The sequence below is a fragment of the Oryza glaberrima genome, chromosome 1 (genome assembly GCF_000147395.1).
Source record: "Oryza glaberrima chromosome 1, OglaRS2, whole genome shotgun sequence".
Lineage (NCBI taxonomy): Eukaryota > Viridiplantae > Streptophyta > Magnoliopsida > Poales > Poaceae > Oryza > Oryza glaberrima.
Window position 1 is genome coordinate 13,035,085 of NC_068326.1, and position 18,989 is coordinate 13,054,073.

At 41.2% G+C, this 18,989-nt stretch overlaps 1 protein-coding gene across 1 annotated transcript; it reads left to right on the forward strand.

Moving 5' to 3' along the window:
• Positions 1 to 17,226: 17,226 nt before the first annotated feature.
• On the forward strand, positions 17,227 to 18,937 carry LOC127759320 (cytochrome P450 89A2-like). Its single transcript, XM_052283971.1, has one exon. The coding sequence runs from the start codon at positions 17,237 to 17,239 to the stop codon at positions 18,809 to 18,811; it is 1,575 nt and encodes a 524-aa protein (XP_052139931.1). The 5' UTR covers positions 17,227 to 17,236; the 3' UTR covers positions 18,812 to 18,937.
• The last annotated feature ends 52 nt before the right edge of the window (positions 18,938 to 18,989 follow it).

Below are 18,989 nucleotides of genomic sequence, written 5' to 3' on the forward strand. Positions count from 1 at the left end.
GGGAGCTGAACCTGCCACTGCCTCACGCCCTCACATAATTTTCTCTATTTTGGTTTAGGTTAGCATGGACCAGATAAGTTATTGTGACGGAACACAACTTGTTTTATCTATTTGTATCCACCTTGCAAGTTCATATGCCGTGAGAATAATTTGCTCATTTTCTTACAACTAGGAAGAAGTCCCACGGTCTACTTATTTATTATTTTTTAAAAAAACTAAAAGATGTCATATTTCAGTATTTATATTCATGGAAGGAATATCTATACCGTGAAATACACAATAGAGTTTCAAATAACAAATGATAAAATATCTCTCGTATTCAAAAAAAAAAAACACTATCCTGGTTGTGTGTAAATTCATCTATCAGCGCTACTTATTGTCATTGTTTTGACAGCTGGGTGCATTTTAATAGATGGAATTGCATATATAAGAAACCTAATCTGTAAAAGGAAAAAGTACGAATTACACCCCCGAACTATCGCGGTCGACCGAATTACCCCTGAACCATAAAACCGGACATTGCTCACCCTGAACTTTGAATACCGGACGAATTACCCCCCCGACCCAATCCAGAGCGGTTTTTGCCTACGTGGCGTACGCGTGGCATCCAGTCAGCATTTTCTCTTTTTTTAATGGTGGGGCCCACCTGTCATCTAACTCTCTTCCTCTCAATCTCTCTCCCTATCTCTCGGCGTGCACAGCAGCGTGTGGCGGCAGTCGGGAGGGGACGCGGGAAGATAGCGCGCTAGCGCGGGAGACGGGCTTGGCGCCGGGGGAGAAGGCGGCGTTGGCGGTGGCCTTGGCGTGGGCGACGGCAGAGGGCGGCGGCGCTGAGGAGGTCGGGGTGGACGGCTGCAGCGGCCGCGAGACGAGGAGGTCGGGGTGGACGGCTACAGCGGAGGGGGACGGCGAGGAGGCGGCTCGATGTTGGACCTGAGGAGAAGGATGCAAGGGAGACGCGCGATGGCAGCTGTCCGGTCCGTCGTGACCTCAATCCGCAGACTCCCGTCACCGGCGCCGCTTGATCCGCCGTCATCGTGGTCGCCACCTCCCCGCTGCCAGCCGGTTCCCTCTCCCGCGCCCGCGTCTGCCGCCGACTTGATCTACCCAGCCGCGCCAGCGCGCCCGCCGCCGCTCGGTGTGCACCCCCCCTCCCCCGTGCACGCCGTTCGCGCGCGCGTTTGAGCTCGCCACGGAGCTCTCGCTCCTGCGGTTCGTGCGTTCGTTTAAATTTGTTAATGCATCTCTCTGCTTCCTTGCGTTCGTTTAAACGTCCTATATTGCACTTGCACTTGCACCGCATGATCATTTATTTGCTTATGATATGTGCGCCCGATCATATATATGCATGATGAACAAATATATGTAGTAGTAGTAGCTAGGAGAATATCCTGTGATATATATTAACCCTACTATCTGATTGATTTTTCAAATGATTTTTTCCGTCCTTAATTAAATCTCTAAAAAACAAATTCTTCTGTCCATCTCCGCTGTAGCTGCAGGTAGTGGAGGAGGGAGCAAGAAGCCGCCGACGGAAGGAGGTGGTCGCCGCGGACGGCGTGCATGGCACCGCGAACAGCGGCGCGGACGGTGTGGACGGCGCTGGCCAAGGATAAGCCCGCCACGCCAGAACACATCGTGGGGAGGACGCGCACGCCGTGGTGCAGACACAGCCGCTGCCGTCGCGAGGCCGCCGCGCGCACGCAGGATCGCGCCAACGCTGCTGCACGTGAGCCTGCCATCATCGCCTAACGGATGTCGCCGCAAGACCCGCGACGGATAGAGGAATAGCGAGAGAGAGAAGAGAGAGGGGGAAGAGGGGAGAGGGGAGATGAGAGAGTTAGATGACAGGAGGGCCATTAAAAAAAAAGAGAAAATGCTGACTGGATGCCACGCGTACGTCACGTAGGCCAAAACCGCTCTGGATTGGGTCGAGGGGGGTAATTCGTCCGGTATTCAAAGTTTAGGGTGAGCAATGTCCGGTTTTGTGGTTCAGGGGGGTAATTCAGTCGACCGCGATAGTTCGGGGGTGTAATTCGTACTTTTTCCTCTGTAAAATCAAATGTGTTTTTTATTATTATTCTGTGATGAACATTGGGTATTGGAGATTATTGGTTTTGTTATTTAGAATTTATTTTCGAAGTGGTTTTGGAGATGATTGGATTTCACAGGTGAATATACAGGAAATCGCTATTATTTCATGTGACCGGTCAAACCGGGCAGGTGTTGCCGGTCAGACCGGCGGTGATCGAGCGGTCGGACCGGCCAGCCCGCGGTCTGACCGGCCGACGCTGTGTCGGTTTCAGTTTCGGGTTGTTTATTTAGATATCCGTGATTATTTCATGATTATGACTTCTAGATGGATACTATACGTATGTAATACTGTTGTTTGCTACTAATGAGTCAAATTGGAGATAGCTTGGTCTCGGAATATGGTTTCTTTGTTTGTTTCATGTGTAGGTGACTCGATGTCTCGGGAGAGTATTTACGGTGATGGACCGGGAGTCGGCTTGGTGATAAGACGACGTCCGTGGTGGTCAGAGATCATGCGGGATACTTAGGCTAGAGTTGATGCACATGGTTGATGGAGATTCCATATGGCATACGATGGAGTTATTGTGTGCGTATGGATGCGGAGTCGAATTTGGAAGGAGTCCGAATTTGGTACGATTGGTTATGTAAAGTTTGTTTCTTGTACTAGAGGGTTTCCTAAGGTGTTTAGGACTCCTAGTATGAGTTTGGTTCGTGGCTTTAGGCTGCCTACCTCATGTATAAATAGAGGGGGAGCGTGAGGCTTCCCGGTATCGCTTTTGAGAGCAATTGAGTTGAGTTTTAAGTTAGGGTTTTGAGTTTAGTCGAAATTTTTGTAAGGAGTGCTGTTGGTGCACTTTGTAAACACAGAGAGAAGTAATAAAGTCGTCATCCACTTTTAGAGTTCTTCGATTTGTGTTTCACCGGGTTTCGACGGTCCAACCGGCGACTCACCAGCGGTCAGACCGACGGCAAGGCGGCGGTCAGACCGGCGGGAGCACGGCGGTCAGACCGGCGGCGGCGACAGGCGCGGCAGGCGACATCAGCGGTCAGACCAGGTGATCTATACCGGTCAGACTAGCGGCATCCACTCGGTCAGACCGGCAGATCAATCTCGGTCAGACCGATCTCCGTCGATTTCGAGGGTAACTTTTATTTCCGCTAGAAGTTTTCGGTTTTTGGCTATACCAACCATTCACCCTCCCTCTAGTTGGCTTAGTTCTTGCTATTCGATCCTACAAGTGGTATCAGAGCCTTGTTTTCTTCTTTGGATTTTTATTGATCTAGAGTTTTTGCCATGGCTACTCCCGCTAAGTTTACAACTAAGCCTCATATTTTCGATGGAACGGATTTTTCTAATTGGTGTAGTAGGATGCAATCTTACATTATAGCTGAAAATTATGATCTTTGAAGAAAAGTTTCTTATCCTTATTTGATTCCTAAAGCTATTAATACTGCTGCTGAAAAAGTTGCTTTTGAACAAAATTGCAAAGCCCGCAACATTCTTTTGAGTGGTATTTCTCGTTCTGATTATGATCGTGTTGCGCATCTTCGAACTGCTCATGAGATTTGGAATGCTTTGAGTAACTTTCATCAAGGAACAAATAACATAAAAGAACTTCGTTGTGATATTTTCAAAAAGGAGTATATTAAATTTGAGATGAAACCTGGAGAAGCTTTGGATGACTATCTCTCTAGGTTTAATAAAATTTTGAGTGATCTTAGATCTGTTGATTCTTCTTATGATACTAATTATCCACAATCTGAGATTTCTCGTCACTTTTTGAATGGTCTTAATATGTCTATTTGGGAGATGAAAGTTACATCTATTCAGGAGTCTGTTGACATGTCTACTTTGACTTTGGATTCACTTTAGACAAAATTGAAAACACATGAGATGAATGTTCTTTCTCGAAAAGTTGATTCTAAGTCGACTGCTTTGGTTTCTTCTACTTCTTCCTTGGATGTTGATGCTTCTTCATCTATGCCTTCTTTTCTTGCTGCTTTTAATGCCACATCCGATGATCAACTCGAACAAATCGAGGAGGAGGATTTGGCTTTGGTTGCTAACCGTATTGCTCGAGCTATGAATAATACCAGGAACAGGAAAAGAGGAGGTCCAAATCATTGCTTTGAATGTGGTTCAATTGATCATCTTCGTTCGCATTGTCCTAAGCTTGGGAGAGGCAAAAGAGAAGACAAAGATGGTGAGAAGACAAGCAACAACAAGTCGCAGGGTTCATCTCAAGCGAGGAAGTTCAAGGAGAATCTTAGGAGGGCTTTTGATCAAGTCTATGCTGCATTTGAGCCATCAAGTGATGTAGATGGTGAGAGTGGTGATGATGATAAGGGAAAGAACATCTCTGGTGTTTGCTTCATGGCGCGTGGTGAATCGGATATTGAGTATGAAGATCATAAGGTAAGTGCTTTTGAGGAAGCTATTAATATTTTGAGTGCAAAAAATATGAAGTGTGAGAAGATGTATAGAAAACAGGAATTTATCATTGAATCTCTTAAATCTGAAATTGCTAGATTAAAATCTCTTATTCCTAATGATGATGATTGCTCAAATTGTGAGGTTTTAATGAATAAGATTTCAAAAATTAGAGATGTTAATGCTGCACATGATTTGAAAAATAGATCTTCTCTTGCTTGTAGTTTTGCTTTGCACACACGCACTTTGGATGAGTTGTTTTTAACTAAAAAGTTGTTGCAAAAATATCAAATTGTTTTTCATGCTAGTTTGATGTTTAACATTATTTCTGCTAAAAAGTTAAAACAACCTCATGATGTTTTGGATTGCTCAACATGTAATTTGAATAAGATGAAACTAAAAGATGCTTTAGGTCGTGTTGAGTACATGGAAGATGTTGTGAAAAACAATGAAGTGCTTTCTTGCCCCAAATGTCGTAAAAACAAAGGTGTTGTGGTAGATTGTGAAAATTGTACAAATTTGGAAAAAGAGGTTTCTTATTTCAAAAATTCTTTGCAAAGATTTTCTGATGGTAAAAAGAACCTCAACATGATTTTGGATTAATCTAAGGTTAGCACACATAACCATGGTTTAGGTTTTGATCCTTATGCTCATAATTCTAGACATCCTCCTGTTGTGTTAGGTGTTGGTGCTAGAAGTGGTGAGATTTTGATTAAACATGATACTAATAAAACTGTGTTTAAATCTGCTGGTATCATGTCTACCATGAATGCATCTTCTTCAAAATCCAATGTTGTGCATACAAAACCTCCTATTGTTGCTTCTGTTGCTAAGTCTTCTAGTGCTATCAATGTGTCTAATCATCGTGAAAAATATACTTGTTCTTTTTTGGCAAAGATGGACATATTGTTGGTTTTTGTTTCAGATTAGCTCATAAACAGAAAAAGGAGAGAGAGAGATTGCTTTTGCAAAACCAAATGGCGAAAATCTAGTTTTCCCTCGAGGAAACCAGTCAGACCGCAATGGGTCCCGCGGTTAGACCGGCGACCGGTCCGACCGGCTGCAGAGCCTCGCTCAGACCGGACACCGGTCAGACCGGCGGTGCAGCGGTGGTTAGACCGGCCCCCGGTCAGACCGGCCACTGTACTACGGTCAGACTGGCATTGGAGGAATTTTTCTGAAAATTCTAAAATTGATTTTGCTCGTGGATATATGCCTATTGGATCTTCTGGTCGTGTGTCTCAGTACTGGATTCCTAAATTTTTATTATCATCTAACCCCAGTACTGAGGCTTCGACTTTTGCTTGTGTGTAGGCTTTGGTGGCAAGGAAGGAGAACATGTGGATCGTAGATTCCGGTTGTTCGCAGCACATGACCGGTGATAAAAATTGGTTCTCCTCCCTTAAAAAGGCATCCAAAACTGAATCGATTATCTTTGGTGATGCTTCTACAAGTGCCGTTCTCGCTACAGGTTTGGTTAAGGTAAATGAAAATTTTGATTTGAAAAATGTAGCTTTGGTTGAGGATTTAAAGTACAATTTGCTTTCGGTTTCACAAATTGTTGATGAATAGTTTGAGGTTCACTTTAAGAAAACTGGAAGTAAAGTTTTTGATTCTCGTGGTGATTTTGTGCTGAATATTTCTCGATATGGAAGAGTGTTTAAAGCTGATTTTGAACATCCTGTTTCACCTGTGATAACATGTTTGGTTGCTAAGTTTGATAAAGATGCGATGTTTTGGCATCGTAGACTTGGACATGTTAGTTTTGATTATCTCACTAGGTTAAGTGGTTTGGATCTTGTTCGTGGTTTGCCTAAACTTAAGAAAGATCTTGATTTGGTTTGTACACCGTGTCGTCATGCTAAGATGGTTTCTACTTCACATACTCCTATTGTTTCTGTGATGACGGATGCACCGGGACAGCTATTATATATGGACACTGTTGGTCCAGCTAGAGTGCAATCTGTTGGAGGAAAGTGGTATGTGTTGGTTATTGTTGACGATTTTTCTCGATATTCTTGGGTTTTCTTTATGGCAACTAAGGACGAAGCTTTTCAACACTTTCGTGGTTTGTTTCTTCGATTGAATCTTGAATTTCCTGGTTCTTTGAAAAGAATTCGAAGTGATAATGGTGGAGAGTTTAAAAATGCTTCTTTTGAACAATTTTGCAATGAAAGAGATCTTGAACATGAATTTTCTTCTCCTCGTGTTCCTCAACAAAACGGTGTTGTTGAAAGGAAAAACCGTGTTTTGGTTGAGATGGCTAGAACAATGTTGGATGAATATAAAACTCCTAGAAAATTTTGGGCTGAGGCTATTAACACTGCATGTTATATTTCAAATCGAGTTTTCTTGCGATCTAAACTTGGAAAAACCTCTTATGAACTTCGATTTGGTCATCAACCCAAAGTTTCACATTTGCGTGTTTTTTGGTTGCAAATGCTTTGTCTTGAAATCTGGAAATTTGGACAAATTTGAGGCACGTTCTATCGATGGATTGTTTCTTGGTTACCCCGCACATACTCGTGGCTATCGTGTACTTATTTTGGAGACTAACAAAATTGTTGACTTGCGAAGTTTCTTTTGATGAGGCTAGTCCAGGTACTAGACCCGAAATTTCAGGTACACTGTCACAGGTTCAGGGGGAGGATGGTCGTATTTTTGAAGACGAGAGCGACGACAACAACGATGATGATGATGAGGTTGGCTCGGCCGGTCAGACCGGGCGTGAGGCTGGTCAGACCGACACAGGAGGTGCGGTCAGACCAGGCAGGGTCGTCGGCTGAGGGTTCTGTTGATGTTGTTCGAGATGGTCCTCCGGAAATTACTACTTCGACCAGTACTGATATAGAACGTGGATCAACTTCAGAAGTCACTGCTCCTTTGAACATTCAACGACGACATCCGCCGGAACAAATTATTGGTAATATAGGTGAGCGGACTACAAGGTCTAAGGTAACGACTCATAATGTTTGTGCAAATTCTGCATTTGTTGCTTCTTTTGAACCCAAAGATGTGTTACATGCATTAACTGATGAATCGTGCATTAACGCCATGCATGAAGAACTTGAAAATTTTGAGAGAAACAAAGTTTGGGCTTTAGTTGAACCACCTTCTGGACATAATATTATTGGAACCAAATGGGTTTTCAAAAATAAACAAAATGAGGATGGTTTGATTGTGAGAAATAAAGCTAGACTTGTTGCTCAAGGTTTTACTCAGGTGGAGGGTTTGGATTTTGATGAAACTTTTGCTCCTGTTGCTAGAATTGAAGCAATTAGACTTTTGTTGGCTTTTGCTGCTTCAAAAGGTTTTAAATTATATCAAATGGATGTGAAAAATGCTTTTCTAAATGGTTTTATACAGGAGGAAGTTTATGTCAAACAACCACCAGGTTTTGAAAATCCTGATTTTCCTAACCATGTTTTTAGATTGTCTAAAGCTTTGTATGGTTTGAAACAAGCTCCTAGGGCATGGTATGATAGGCTTAAGAACTTTTTGCTTGCGATAGGTTTTACAATGGGAAAGGTTGACAAAACGCTTTTTGTTCTTAAATATGGTGATAATCAACTGTTTGTTCAGATTTATGTGGATGATATCATCTTTGGTTGTTCAACTCACGCTTTGGTTGTAGATTTTGCTGAGACTATGCACAGGGAATTTGAGATGAGCATGATGTGTGAGTTATCGTACTTTTTAGGATTGCAAATTAAGCAAACACCTCAAGGTACTTTTGTGCATCAAATGAAGTATACGAAGGATCTTTTGAGACGATTCAAGATGGAGAGTTGCAAGCCAATTTCAACACCAATTAGTTCTACAGCTGTGTTGGATCCTGATGAAGATGGTGAAGCTGTTGATTAAAAGGAATATAGAAGTATGATTGGATCTTTGTTGTATCTAACTGCTTCTAGGCCAGACATACAATTTGCTGTGTGTTTGTGTGCATGTTTTCAAGCTTCTCCTCGTGCTTCACATCGTCAAGCGGTCAAGCGAATAATGAGGTATTTAAATCATACACTTGAGTTTGGAATTTGGTATTCTACTTCATCTTCTATATGCTTAAGTGGATATTCTAATGCTAATTTTGGTGGTTGTAGAATTGATAGGAAAAGTACTAGTGGAACATGTCATTTTCTTGGTACATCATTGATTGCATGGTCTTCTAGGAAACAATCTAGTGTTGCTCAATCAACTGCTGAATCTGAATATATTGCTGCTGCTAGTTGTTGTTCACAGATTCTTTGGCTTTTATCTACTTTGAAAGATTATAGTCTTACTTTTGAGAAAGTACCTCTCTTTTGTGACAATACAAGTGCTATTAATATTGCTAAGAATCATGTTCAACACTCACGCACAAAGCATATTGACATTCGCTTTCACTTTTTGAGGGATCATGTTGAGAAAGGAGATGTTGTTTGTACGAAGTGTGCTTTTTACCACTTTTGTTTTTATTTTTTCAAACACCAAAACATTTTTAAGGGTTTGCCAATGTGTTCATCAAGGGGGACATTGTAAAATCAAAGGTGTTTTCATTATTATTCTGTGATGAACAATTGGGTATTGGAGATTATTGGTCTTGTTGTTTGGAATTTATTTTTGAAGTGGTTTTGGAGATGATTGGATTTCGCAGGTGAATATACAGGAAATCGCTGTTATTTCATGTGACCGGTCAGACCGGGCAGGTGTTGCCGGTCAGACCGGCGGTGATCGAGCGGTCGGACCGGCCAGCCCGCGGTCTGACCGACCGACGCTGTATCGGTTTCGGTTTCGGGTTGTTTATTTGGATATCCGTGATTATTTCATGATTATGACTTCTAGATGGATACTATACGTATGTAATACTGTTGTTTGCTACTAATAAGTCAAGTTGGAGATAGCTTGGTCTCGGAATATAGTTTCTTTGTTTTTTTCATGTGTAGGTGACTCGATGTCTCGGGAGAGTATTTGCGGTGATGGACCGGGAGTCGGCTTGGGGATAAGACGACGTCCGTGGTGGTCAGAGATCATGCGGGATACTTAGGCTAGAGTTGATGCACGTGGTTGATGGAGATTCCATATGGCATACGATGGAGTTATTGTGTGCGTATGGGATGCGGAGTCGAATTTGGAAGGAGTCCGAATTTGGTACGATTGATTATGTAAAGTTTGTTTCTTGTACTAGAGGGTTTTCTAAGGTGTTTAGGACTCCTAGTATGAGTTTGGTTCGTGGTTTTAGGCTGCCTACCTCATGTATAAATAGAGGAGGAGCGTGAGGCTTCCCGGTATCGCTTTTGAGAGCAATTGAGTTGAGTTTTAAGTTAGGGTTTCGAGTTTAGTCGAAATTTGTAAGGAGTGCTGTTGGTGCACTTTGTAAACACAGAGAGAAGTAATAAAGTCGTCATCCACTTTAAGAGTTCTTCGATTTGTGTTTCACCGGGTTTCGGCGGTCCAACCGACGACTCACCAGCGGTCAGACCAACGGCAAGGCGGCGGTCAGACCGGCGGCGGCAACAGGCGCGGTAGGCGACATCGGCGGTCAGACCGGGTGATCTATACCGGTCAGACCGGCGGCATCCACTCGGTCAGACCGGCAGATCAATCTCGATCAGACCGATCTCCGTCGATTTCGAGGGTAACTTTTATTTCCGCTAAAAGTTTTCGGTTTTTGGGTATACCAACCATTCACCCCCTCTGGTTGGCTTAATTCTTGCTATTCGATCCTACGTAATCATCTCGACTTTACGCCCGGGACAGATATTTTTGCACGTGCATTAATCGTTAGCAAACATATGATCAGTTAATATTGGTTTTGATTTCATTTTCTTGTAATATTTGATGGAACATTATATGCTGTCAAATTTCATTTTTCTAATTTTCAAGAGTATTTAATTTGGATGAGAATAATATAAAAAAGGGATAGAATATATATGGTTTAATGTGATATTTTTTTAATCAAAATATCGTTGACATATTCATATTTGTAAATTTTCTATGAAAAGGCGAGAGGGTGGACCGATCGTTTGTATATCAATTTAATTTTTTATTTAAGAATTAGGCGGGAAGGATTAATATTTTCGTTAGTGGTACGTAGTCTTTACAAAGTACGTACAAAATTACCTCCTGCCGATTCTGACCTTCTTCTCCTATGTACGCATGTTCGTGTCATCATGCTCTGGTACTGGCCATGTTCACCACGTTCGTACTTAGGCAGGAGATTAGGAGGAAGGGGTTGACTTTAAAACAAATATAATTTAATGGTTAAAATAATTAGTCCATATTTAAAAGTGTTGGATGTATTATTTTCCCAAGAATACACCAGTAATAAATTAACGGATGCGTTAGGATGGTTGTATAGGAGTGTCAATAGGGCATGTTTGGTTGCTCGTATCTAGGTTGGCTCGCATCGTGGGAGCAGAGAGATGCATGTTTGGTTGCCTGCTCATGTGTGAGAGCCTGCACCCGTGGGTGCAAAAAGCATCGCCCAGCAAGGATGAGGAGGGAAGCTTAAATCAACCAAACAAAATCTCCAATAAAAAGTACATGTAATACAATCAACCAAACAACATCTGACCATAGCCAGGTTGATTTCATACAGATAACCAAACAGTTGCATGTGTATATCCTTAGCCAGGCCCAACTCCACCTGGATGAGGGAGATGAACCAGGCTACGTGGATACGAGCAACCAAACAGCCCCATAGTGACTTAGGTTCTGTTTGGCATAGTTCTAACTCTTAACTTCAACTTATCTAGATATGGAGCTATGTCAAACTATACAGATTCTTTATTTTTTGGAACGCAACTAGCACAGCTCCTCCACAAAATTATACTACAGGGGTAGAGCTGAATTTTTGCTGCTCCACTCTATTTCAAAAGACCCACTACCCTTTAATTTTTTCATGTATTTACACGATATACCACTGAACTACCCCTTCACACCCCTCTCCTCATGTTATCTATCCTCCCCGTCTTCCTCCCTTGAGCCCTAGAGCGGTGACTGGCGGCTGCGGTGTTGATACGAAAAACACACACTGGCCTGGGAGATCTGCTTAGCTCCTGTGCAGGTCCAAAGGTTGATGAGATGCGAGCGTGCCAGTCAGTTTGATCCTGTAACTGACAAGATATGTAAATAGTAGATCAAATAGCCGATCGGCTGACAAGCCGATGTAGTAGTTCCAGCCAATAGCCGATGCCAGCCGATAGTGATAAGGTTTTGAGCTATCGGTTTTATGTCCAATGTAGATAATGATATGAAGGCAATCGGCTGATGATAATATAATATAGCAATATAATCCAGTATAAACCAATCGGCTACAATATGATATAGTAGAACAAGCACTGATCCGATGGTTAAATCATACATCGGCTGGAGGTCCGATGTCATAAAATCCACAAGATTAGATAAACAGTGAAACCTTTGTTGCGACCGGCTAAGTCCAACTTATATGTATATGCAATCCTTATAAGCTGATGCAACGTCCAGATAACTTATCGGCTAGCACCCCGATAAAACATTAGCATGAACCTATCAGCTTAACAAGACTTATATTATCAACAACAATCTAGTAGGTCGAACCTAACCGATGCAGCACGAGATTGTATATGATAATCTAATACTCGATGAGCCGATAGATCTGTCTAATATGATGGATATAACAAATCTATTTATAACAGCATTGTGATTGTAGAGATATATCGGCTAAGGCAGAAGATCGGACCTAACCGAGACATTCCCAACTAAACCGATGCGTTCTCTAAATACAATGCAACTAGAGATAGAATTGAGATATCAGGTAGGCAAATATATCAACCAAACCAGAGCGATCGAAGAGATGGAAGCGATGTAGCCTTGAACAACACCAATGCAGCCGATAGATTCACCAGGGCCAGCGGAACGTAGGACTTACCCCTTCGCGAAGATCGAAATCCGATGCAGCCCCGCGTCAGGTGCCAAATTCCGCCGGTTGATAAGTAAAACCTCAGTAAAGAGGGTGGCGATGCGCCGAGAGTAGTTGTATTGATCTATGTGATAATTTACATGACCTCGGGTGTACATATTTATACCCATTGGGAGATACTAGTCCTTGTCGGACAAGAAAGAAACTCTCCTAAAGATAAAAGGAAAACAGAAAGTCCTTATCAGACACTAAACACACTTTCCTAAAGATAAAAGAAAACAAACTATTACTAATTAATAGATAACTTGTATGCCGCATTCTCTTTAAACTCGGTCTCTTCTGGATAAACATCCTTTAGTAGATCAATTTCCTTAACCGAATATAGCAAGAATCTGACAACTGACAACTTGATAACTCTCATCGGCTAATCTCAGGACTTCGAAGCCGATGCTGACTCTAAGCCGATGATTACTCCGGACTTACCAAATTTTACTGTTAACACGCGGCAACGGTTACGAGTGGTGGCTGCGGCGGGTGGGTGGCGCACGGGGTTCTCAGGCGGCATGCTTGGTCAGCATCGGCAAAGGCGACGCACACGCGGCAACAGGGGGGGGTGGGGGGGGGGGGGGGGGGGGTGGGGGGTGGGGAGCGGCGTTGGTGTCAGCATCTACAGGGGATCGAGAGCCGCGTGCGGTGGTACGGGTTGAGCAGCAACGGCGGCGTGCGGGCTATATGCATGGTTATTACCATCATTTTCTATATGCATGGTCTCTTCATGCTCTCATATAGTTTCTGTTTTTATATTTGTTTCTGACTTGTGAACTATTTAATCCCACACGATTTATTTTATCCTTTCCACAAAATATAGGAAGTTAATGGTAAGGCTAGTTGACATGTGAACCCTTTGTCTCATATGTTATTTAATTTTTACTTTTAAAACGGTAGAGTTAGTGGGGGAGTTTTAAAGTAGTATAACAAACTAGCTGGTTGGCCTCCGCAATAGCGTGGCTAGCACCCAAACAAAATCATATATTCTTTTAGTATGATTTTACTTAAAATTTATTAAATAGCTACCTCATTGTCTTAAGACTTTGAAAGATCAAACCTTATCATCCTCGTGTTTCTAATTATATAGTTTTTAAAAGTCACAAAAGTTGCTACCCCTTATGTCAATCTCCTTCTTTATTTGCTTACTCGATCTATCACTATTTCTATTCATTCTTCTTGGAACCTTTAAAAATTGGATTTTATAGTTTTTAGAGTTTATTTCACGTTGGGTTTCGTTTTTATAATTTCTAGATGTCCCGTCGAACATTGCCATTATACTCCTCTACGGCCTGTTCACTGTCTCTTCTCTTTATTGTCATTAATATTTTAAAAATCAAAGATAATTATCATTTGGGTTCATTTTTACTTTCTAAAAGTCCCGCCAAACCGTCAACAGCTTTGCCATTGTACTCCTCTACGGTTCGCCCCTTGCCTCCCTTCTTTATTATTATTGAGATTTTAAAATCAAACATGATTATCGTTGTTTTTTTTTACTTTTTAAAAGTTCTGAACCTTTAAAAATTGGACTTGTAGTTTTATTTTTTATAATTTTTAGAAGTCCCATCAAACGATGCCACTATGCTCCTCTACAGCCCGTCTCCTGCCCACTCTTTATTGTCACTGTGATTCTAAAAATCAAACATAACTATCGCCGGAATTTATTTTTTATTTTCTAGAAGTCCCATCAACCGTCGGCGGCTCTGCAACTATACTCTTATGCACCCCTCCCGCTGCTTCTCCTTTTATTTGTCACTGAGATTTTATAAATCGAATATGATTATCAATGGTTTTTTTTTTACTTTCTAGAAGTCTCGGCAACCGCCTTACTTGTTTGCTTTACGGCATGCCTGACGTCCCTCCTTTTAATCGTTATTAGAATTCTATTTGGTGTTTTATTAACAAATTTTATATGTCATATCAACCGCCACCACTTTACTCCTTTATAGGCCCGTTACTTAATTTTATCTCATCATGTGTTTTAGATGGTATTTTTTTTCAATACTTTATTTTTATCACAATTTTTATTTATTTATTAATTGTATTCCTAATTGAAATCTTATTTTTCTTTTTTCTAATTTCAGAATTTATTTTTAAAAAAAATTAGTTAATACCGTATTGTGTTCTTTTAATGTTTTTATTTTTTGTTTTCAACTAGAAAAATGCCCGTGCGTTGCAACAGGTGAAGGCTATTTTAATTTTATTATGGTTTAGCTAAGGTTAAATTCACTGTTGGAATTTGTTTGGATATTCTTTTTACAAAATGATGAGCCGCAATTAAGGGTCCGATCATCTCAAGTTAGCATGCAAGTTTTTTAAAGAGATTTCTTATACGACTCCTTCTGCATTTCTAAAAACGAACAAAATTAAAAACCGACTCAAACACGGATATGTATTTCCAAAAGCGATTGAATTTAAAAACCGATTCAATTTAAACACGGATGACGTACCAAAAGTACCGGCAAAAACATCTTCAATTTTTATAATAATTGAGATTTCAGTTGTTTCAAAATTGTATTCCTACTTGAACTCTCTTTTTAATTTTTCTAATTTTGGATATTATTTTATTTTTTATTCGAAATTTTAATTAAACTCGTATTGGGTTCTTATATGGATTCTTCTTTCAATATTGCTTATTTTTAATTCTGTATTTCAGCTAATTTTAAATTGTATTCCTACTTGAACTCTTCTTTTATTTTCTTTTTCTAATTTCGGATTTATTTTTATTTTTATTCTGAATTTTAATTAATTTCGTATTGGGTTCTTATATGGACTCTTCTTTTAATATTCCTTATTTTTAATTCCACATTTCAGCTATTTTTAAATTGTATTCCTACTTAGACTCTCCTTTCGTTTTCTAATTTTGGATTTTATTTTATTTTTATTTCGAATTTTAATTAATCTCGTATTGGGTCTTTATATGGAAACTTCTTCCAATATTGCTTATTTTTAATTCCGAATTTTAGCTATTTTTAAAATCATATTTCTACTGGGACTCTCCTTTCCTTTTCTAATTTTGGATTTTATTTTCTTTTTTCGAATTTTGATTAATCTCATATTGGGTTTTTATATGGAAACTTTTTTAATATTGCTTATTTTTAATTCTGAATTTCAGCTATTTTTAAATCGTATTTCTACTTGGACTCTCCTTTTCTTTTTTTTTCTTTTTCTCTGATTAATGTGGGAATTTCTAGTCCCACAGCAAACGTGGTGTCTCCTTTCAAAGCTGTTTTAATAATATAACTAGCATGGTGGCCCGCGCAGATTGCGCGGCTAGCATCATTATATGTTCTCCCATATAATAGCATATTTGTTTTCTCATTATATTATTCAAATATATTAAAATGACAACATAATTTTAAATTTTGCAATGACTTTATAAAACTACTAATGTGTAATATTCATATTGTATTTTATATACGTGTTAGTTATTAATTATTTTTAATATCAAATTTTAGTTATTTGTAAATTATAAATATTCTTATATGGACTCTAGACTCGTCTTTTAATATTTCTTTTTTTTAATTCCGATTTTTTTGTAAACTATATTTCTATATAAACTCTATGCTCTTTTTTCAATATTATTTATTTTTATTTCTGAATTTTTATTATTTCTAATTATATTTCTATGTGGACTCTAAACTCATCTTTCAATATTCTTTAATTTTTAATTTCGAATTTCAGTTAAATTGTATTCCTATATTGACTTTAAACTCTTCTTCCCATGTTTTTCTTAATTTCGAATTTTATTTATTTGTAAATTGTATTTTTATATGGACTCTAAACTCTACTTTTAATTTTATTTTGTTTATTTCAAATTTTAGTTAGTTTTAAATTCCTATATGGACTTTATACTCTACTTCTAATATTCCTTATTTTTTAATTTCGAATTTCTATTTTTTTTCTTAATTCTTAATTGTATTTCTATATGGATTCTATACTCTACTTCTAATATTCCTTATTTTTAATTCCAAATTTCTATTATTTCCTAATTGTATTTCTAACCTAGACTCTATATTCTACTTCTAATATTCCTTATTTTTAATTCCGAATTTCAGTTATTTCCTAATTATATTTCTATATGGACTCTATACTCTACTTCTAATATTCCTTATTTTTAATTCCAAATTTTAGTTATTTTCTAATTGTATTTCTATATGGACTCTAGTCTCCTCTTCTAATATTCCTTGTTTTTAATTTCGAATTTCAGTTATTTCCTAATTGTATTTCTATATGGACTCTAGTCTCCTCTTCTAATATTCCTTATTTTTTTAATTCCGAATTTCAACTATTTCTAAATTGTATTTCTGTATGGACTCTAGTCTCCTCTTCTAATATTTCTTATTTTTTAATTCCAAATTTCAGCTATTTCTAAATTGTATTTCTATATGGATTCTGCTTTTTCTTTTTCTCCGATTAATGTGAGAATTTCTAGGCCATGAAAGCGAACGTGGAGGCTCATTTTTCTATTCCTTTAATAATATAATAATAGATAGATAAATAGATAGATAGATAGATAGATAGATAGATTGTTATCAAAACACTATGAAGTCTGAAAATGTATCACTACAATTATACAACTTATACACACAGGGGCTAACATATACTCCCTCCGTTTTTTAATAAAATGCGTTGAGTTTCAAGAAAACTGTTTTACCATTCATATTATTATATGAGTATAAGTTGTCCAAATAAATAAAAATAACATTTATAATTTTTAAATAAAACAAATGATTAAACGTGGTACTCAAAAATTTAACGGCGTAATGTATTTAAAAAACAAAGGAAGTATATATACATGTGAAAAGACTGAAGAGTAGTCAGGTCAGAAGAGGGAGGCTGCGGAAATGGAAGTGATCTTGTTGCCTCTGGTTGTCATCATCACATCCACCATGCTTCTCCTATTGATCATCTCCACGGCAAAGAAGAGACACCATGGCACGGCAAACCTTCCGCTGCCCCCAGCGCCGCCCTCCGTCCCCGTCGTCGGCCCGCTTCTCTGGCTCGTGCGCGCGCGCTCCAACCTCGAGCCAGCCATCCGTGAGCTGCACAGGCGGCACGGCCCCATCCTCAGCCTCACCTTCCTCTCCCCGCGCGCCGCCATCTTCGTCTCCAGCCGCGAGGTGACCCACCGCGCCCTCGTCCAGCGCGGCCACACGTTCGCCAGCCGCCCGCCGGCCATCGCGCCGTTCGCCGTCCTCACCAGCGGCCAGTGCACCGTCAGCTCTGCGCCGTATGGTCCGCTCTGGCGCTCCCTGCGCCGCAACCTCACCTCCGGTGTCCTCGGCCACGGCTCTCGCGCCCCACTCTACGCGCCTGCACGGCGGTGGGCGCTCCATCTTTTGACGTCTGACCTCGCGGCGGCCTCGGGAAACACGGGTGGCGGCGTGGCCGTGGCCGTGGTGGACTGCCTCCAGTTCGCCATGTTCTCGCTGCTCACGTACATGTGCTTTGGTAAGAGGCTCGATCGTCGTGGTGTCCGGGAGATCGAGGCCGTGCAAAGGGAGCTCTTCTCCTCGTACATCAGCTTCCAGGTGTTCGCCTTCTGCCCGACGGTCACCAAGCGACTGTTCTTCCGGCGGTGGCAGAAGGTGCTCTCCATTCGGAGGAGGCAAGAAGACATATTCCTTCCTCTGATCGAAGAAAGGAGAAAACGCATCAAGATCAGCAGCATGGACAACGACGGCAGCATGGTTTGCTGCTACGTGGACACAATCATCTCCCACAAGCTCCCCAAGGAGGCCGGCGATCGCCGGCTCACCGACGGCGAGTTGGTGAGCCTCTGCACGGAGTTCCTCACCGCGAGCGTCGACACGATTGTCACCGCGCTGCAGTGGATCATGGCTCGTGTCGTCGAGCAGCCGGAGATTCAGGCGAAGCTGCTGGACGAGATCAACCGCGTGGTGTCGAGCGACAAGGAGCACGTCGACGAGGAAGACATCAAGTCCATGGCGTACCTCAAGGCACTAGTCCTAGAGGGGCTACGTCGGCACCCGCCGGCACACTTCCTGCTGTCGCACGCCGCGGTGGAGGAGACGTCGCTGGACGGGCACCGCATCCCGGCGGGCAGGTCGGTGAACTTCTCGGTGGCCGACGTGGCGCACGACGAGAACGTGTGGAGCCGGCCGGAGGAGTTCCTGCCGGAGAGGTTCCTGGACGGAGGGGAAGGTGCCGGGACTGACCTGACTGGAAGCCGGGAGATCAAGATGATGCCGTTCGGAGTTGGGAGGAGGATCTGCCCTGGACTTGGCCTCGCGCTGCTGCAGCTGGAGTACTTCGTGGCGAACATGGTCCGGGAGTTCGAATGGGGGATGGTGGATGGTGATTGTGGTGGTGGCATCAACCTTGCCGAGAGGCCGGAGTTCACCGTGATAATGGAGCAGCCGCTTCGTGCGCTGGTTGTGCCGAGGAGGAGAGAGTGACCGCCACGCACGGGTGTGCATGCCTGGATCGTCGTCGCTGCATGGTGTGCAGCTGCACCCAATTGGAGAGTTGCGTATCTTCTCATTACTTGGGAGATACCTCTCCTCTCCACATATATATATATATATATATATATATATATATATATATATGCACCCGAACTAATATTACAAGTAG

What these genes read in the sequence shown, in the direction of transcription:
- LOC127759320 (XM_052283971.1), top strand. Translation starts at nt 17,237, where the DNA reads ATGGAAGTGATCTTGTTGCCTCTGGTTGTCATCATCACATCCACCATG.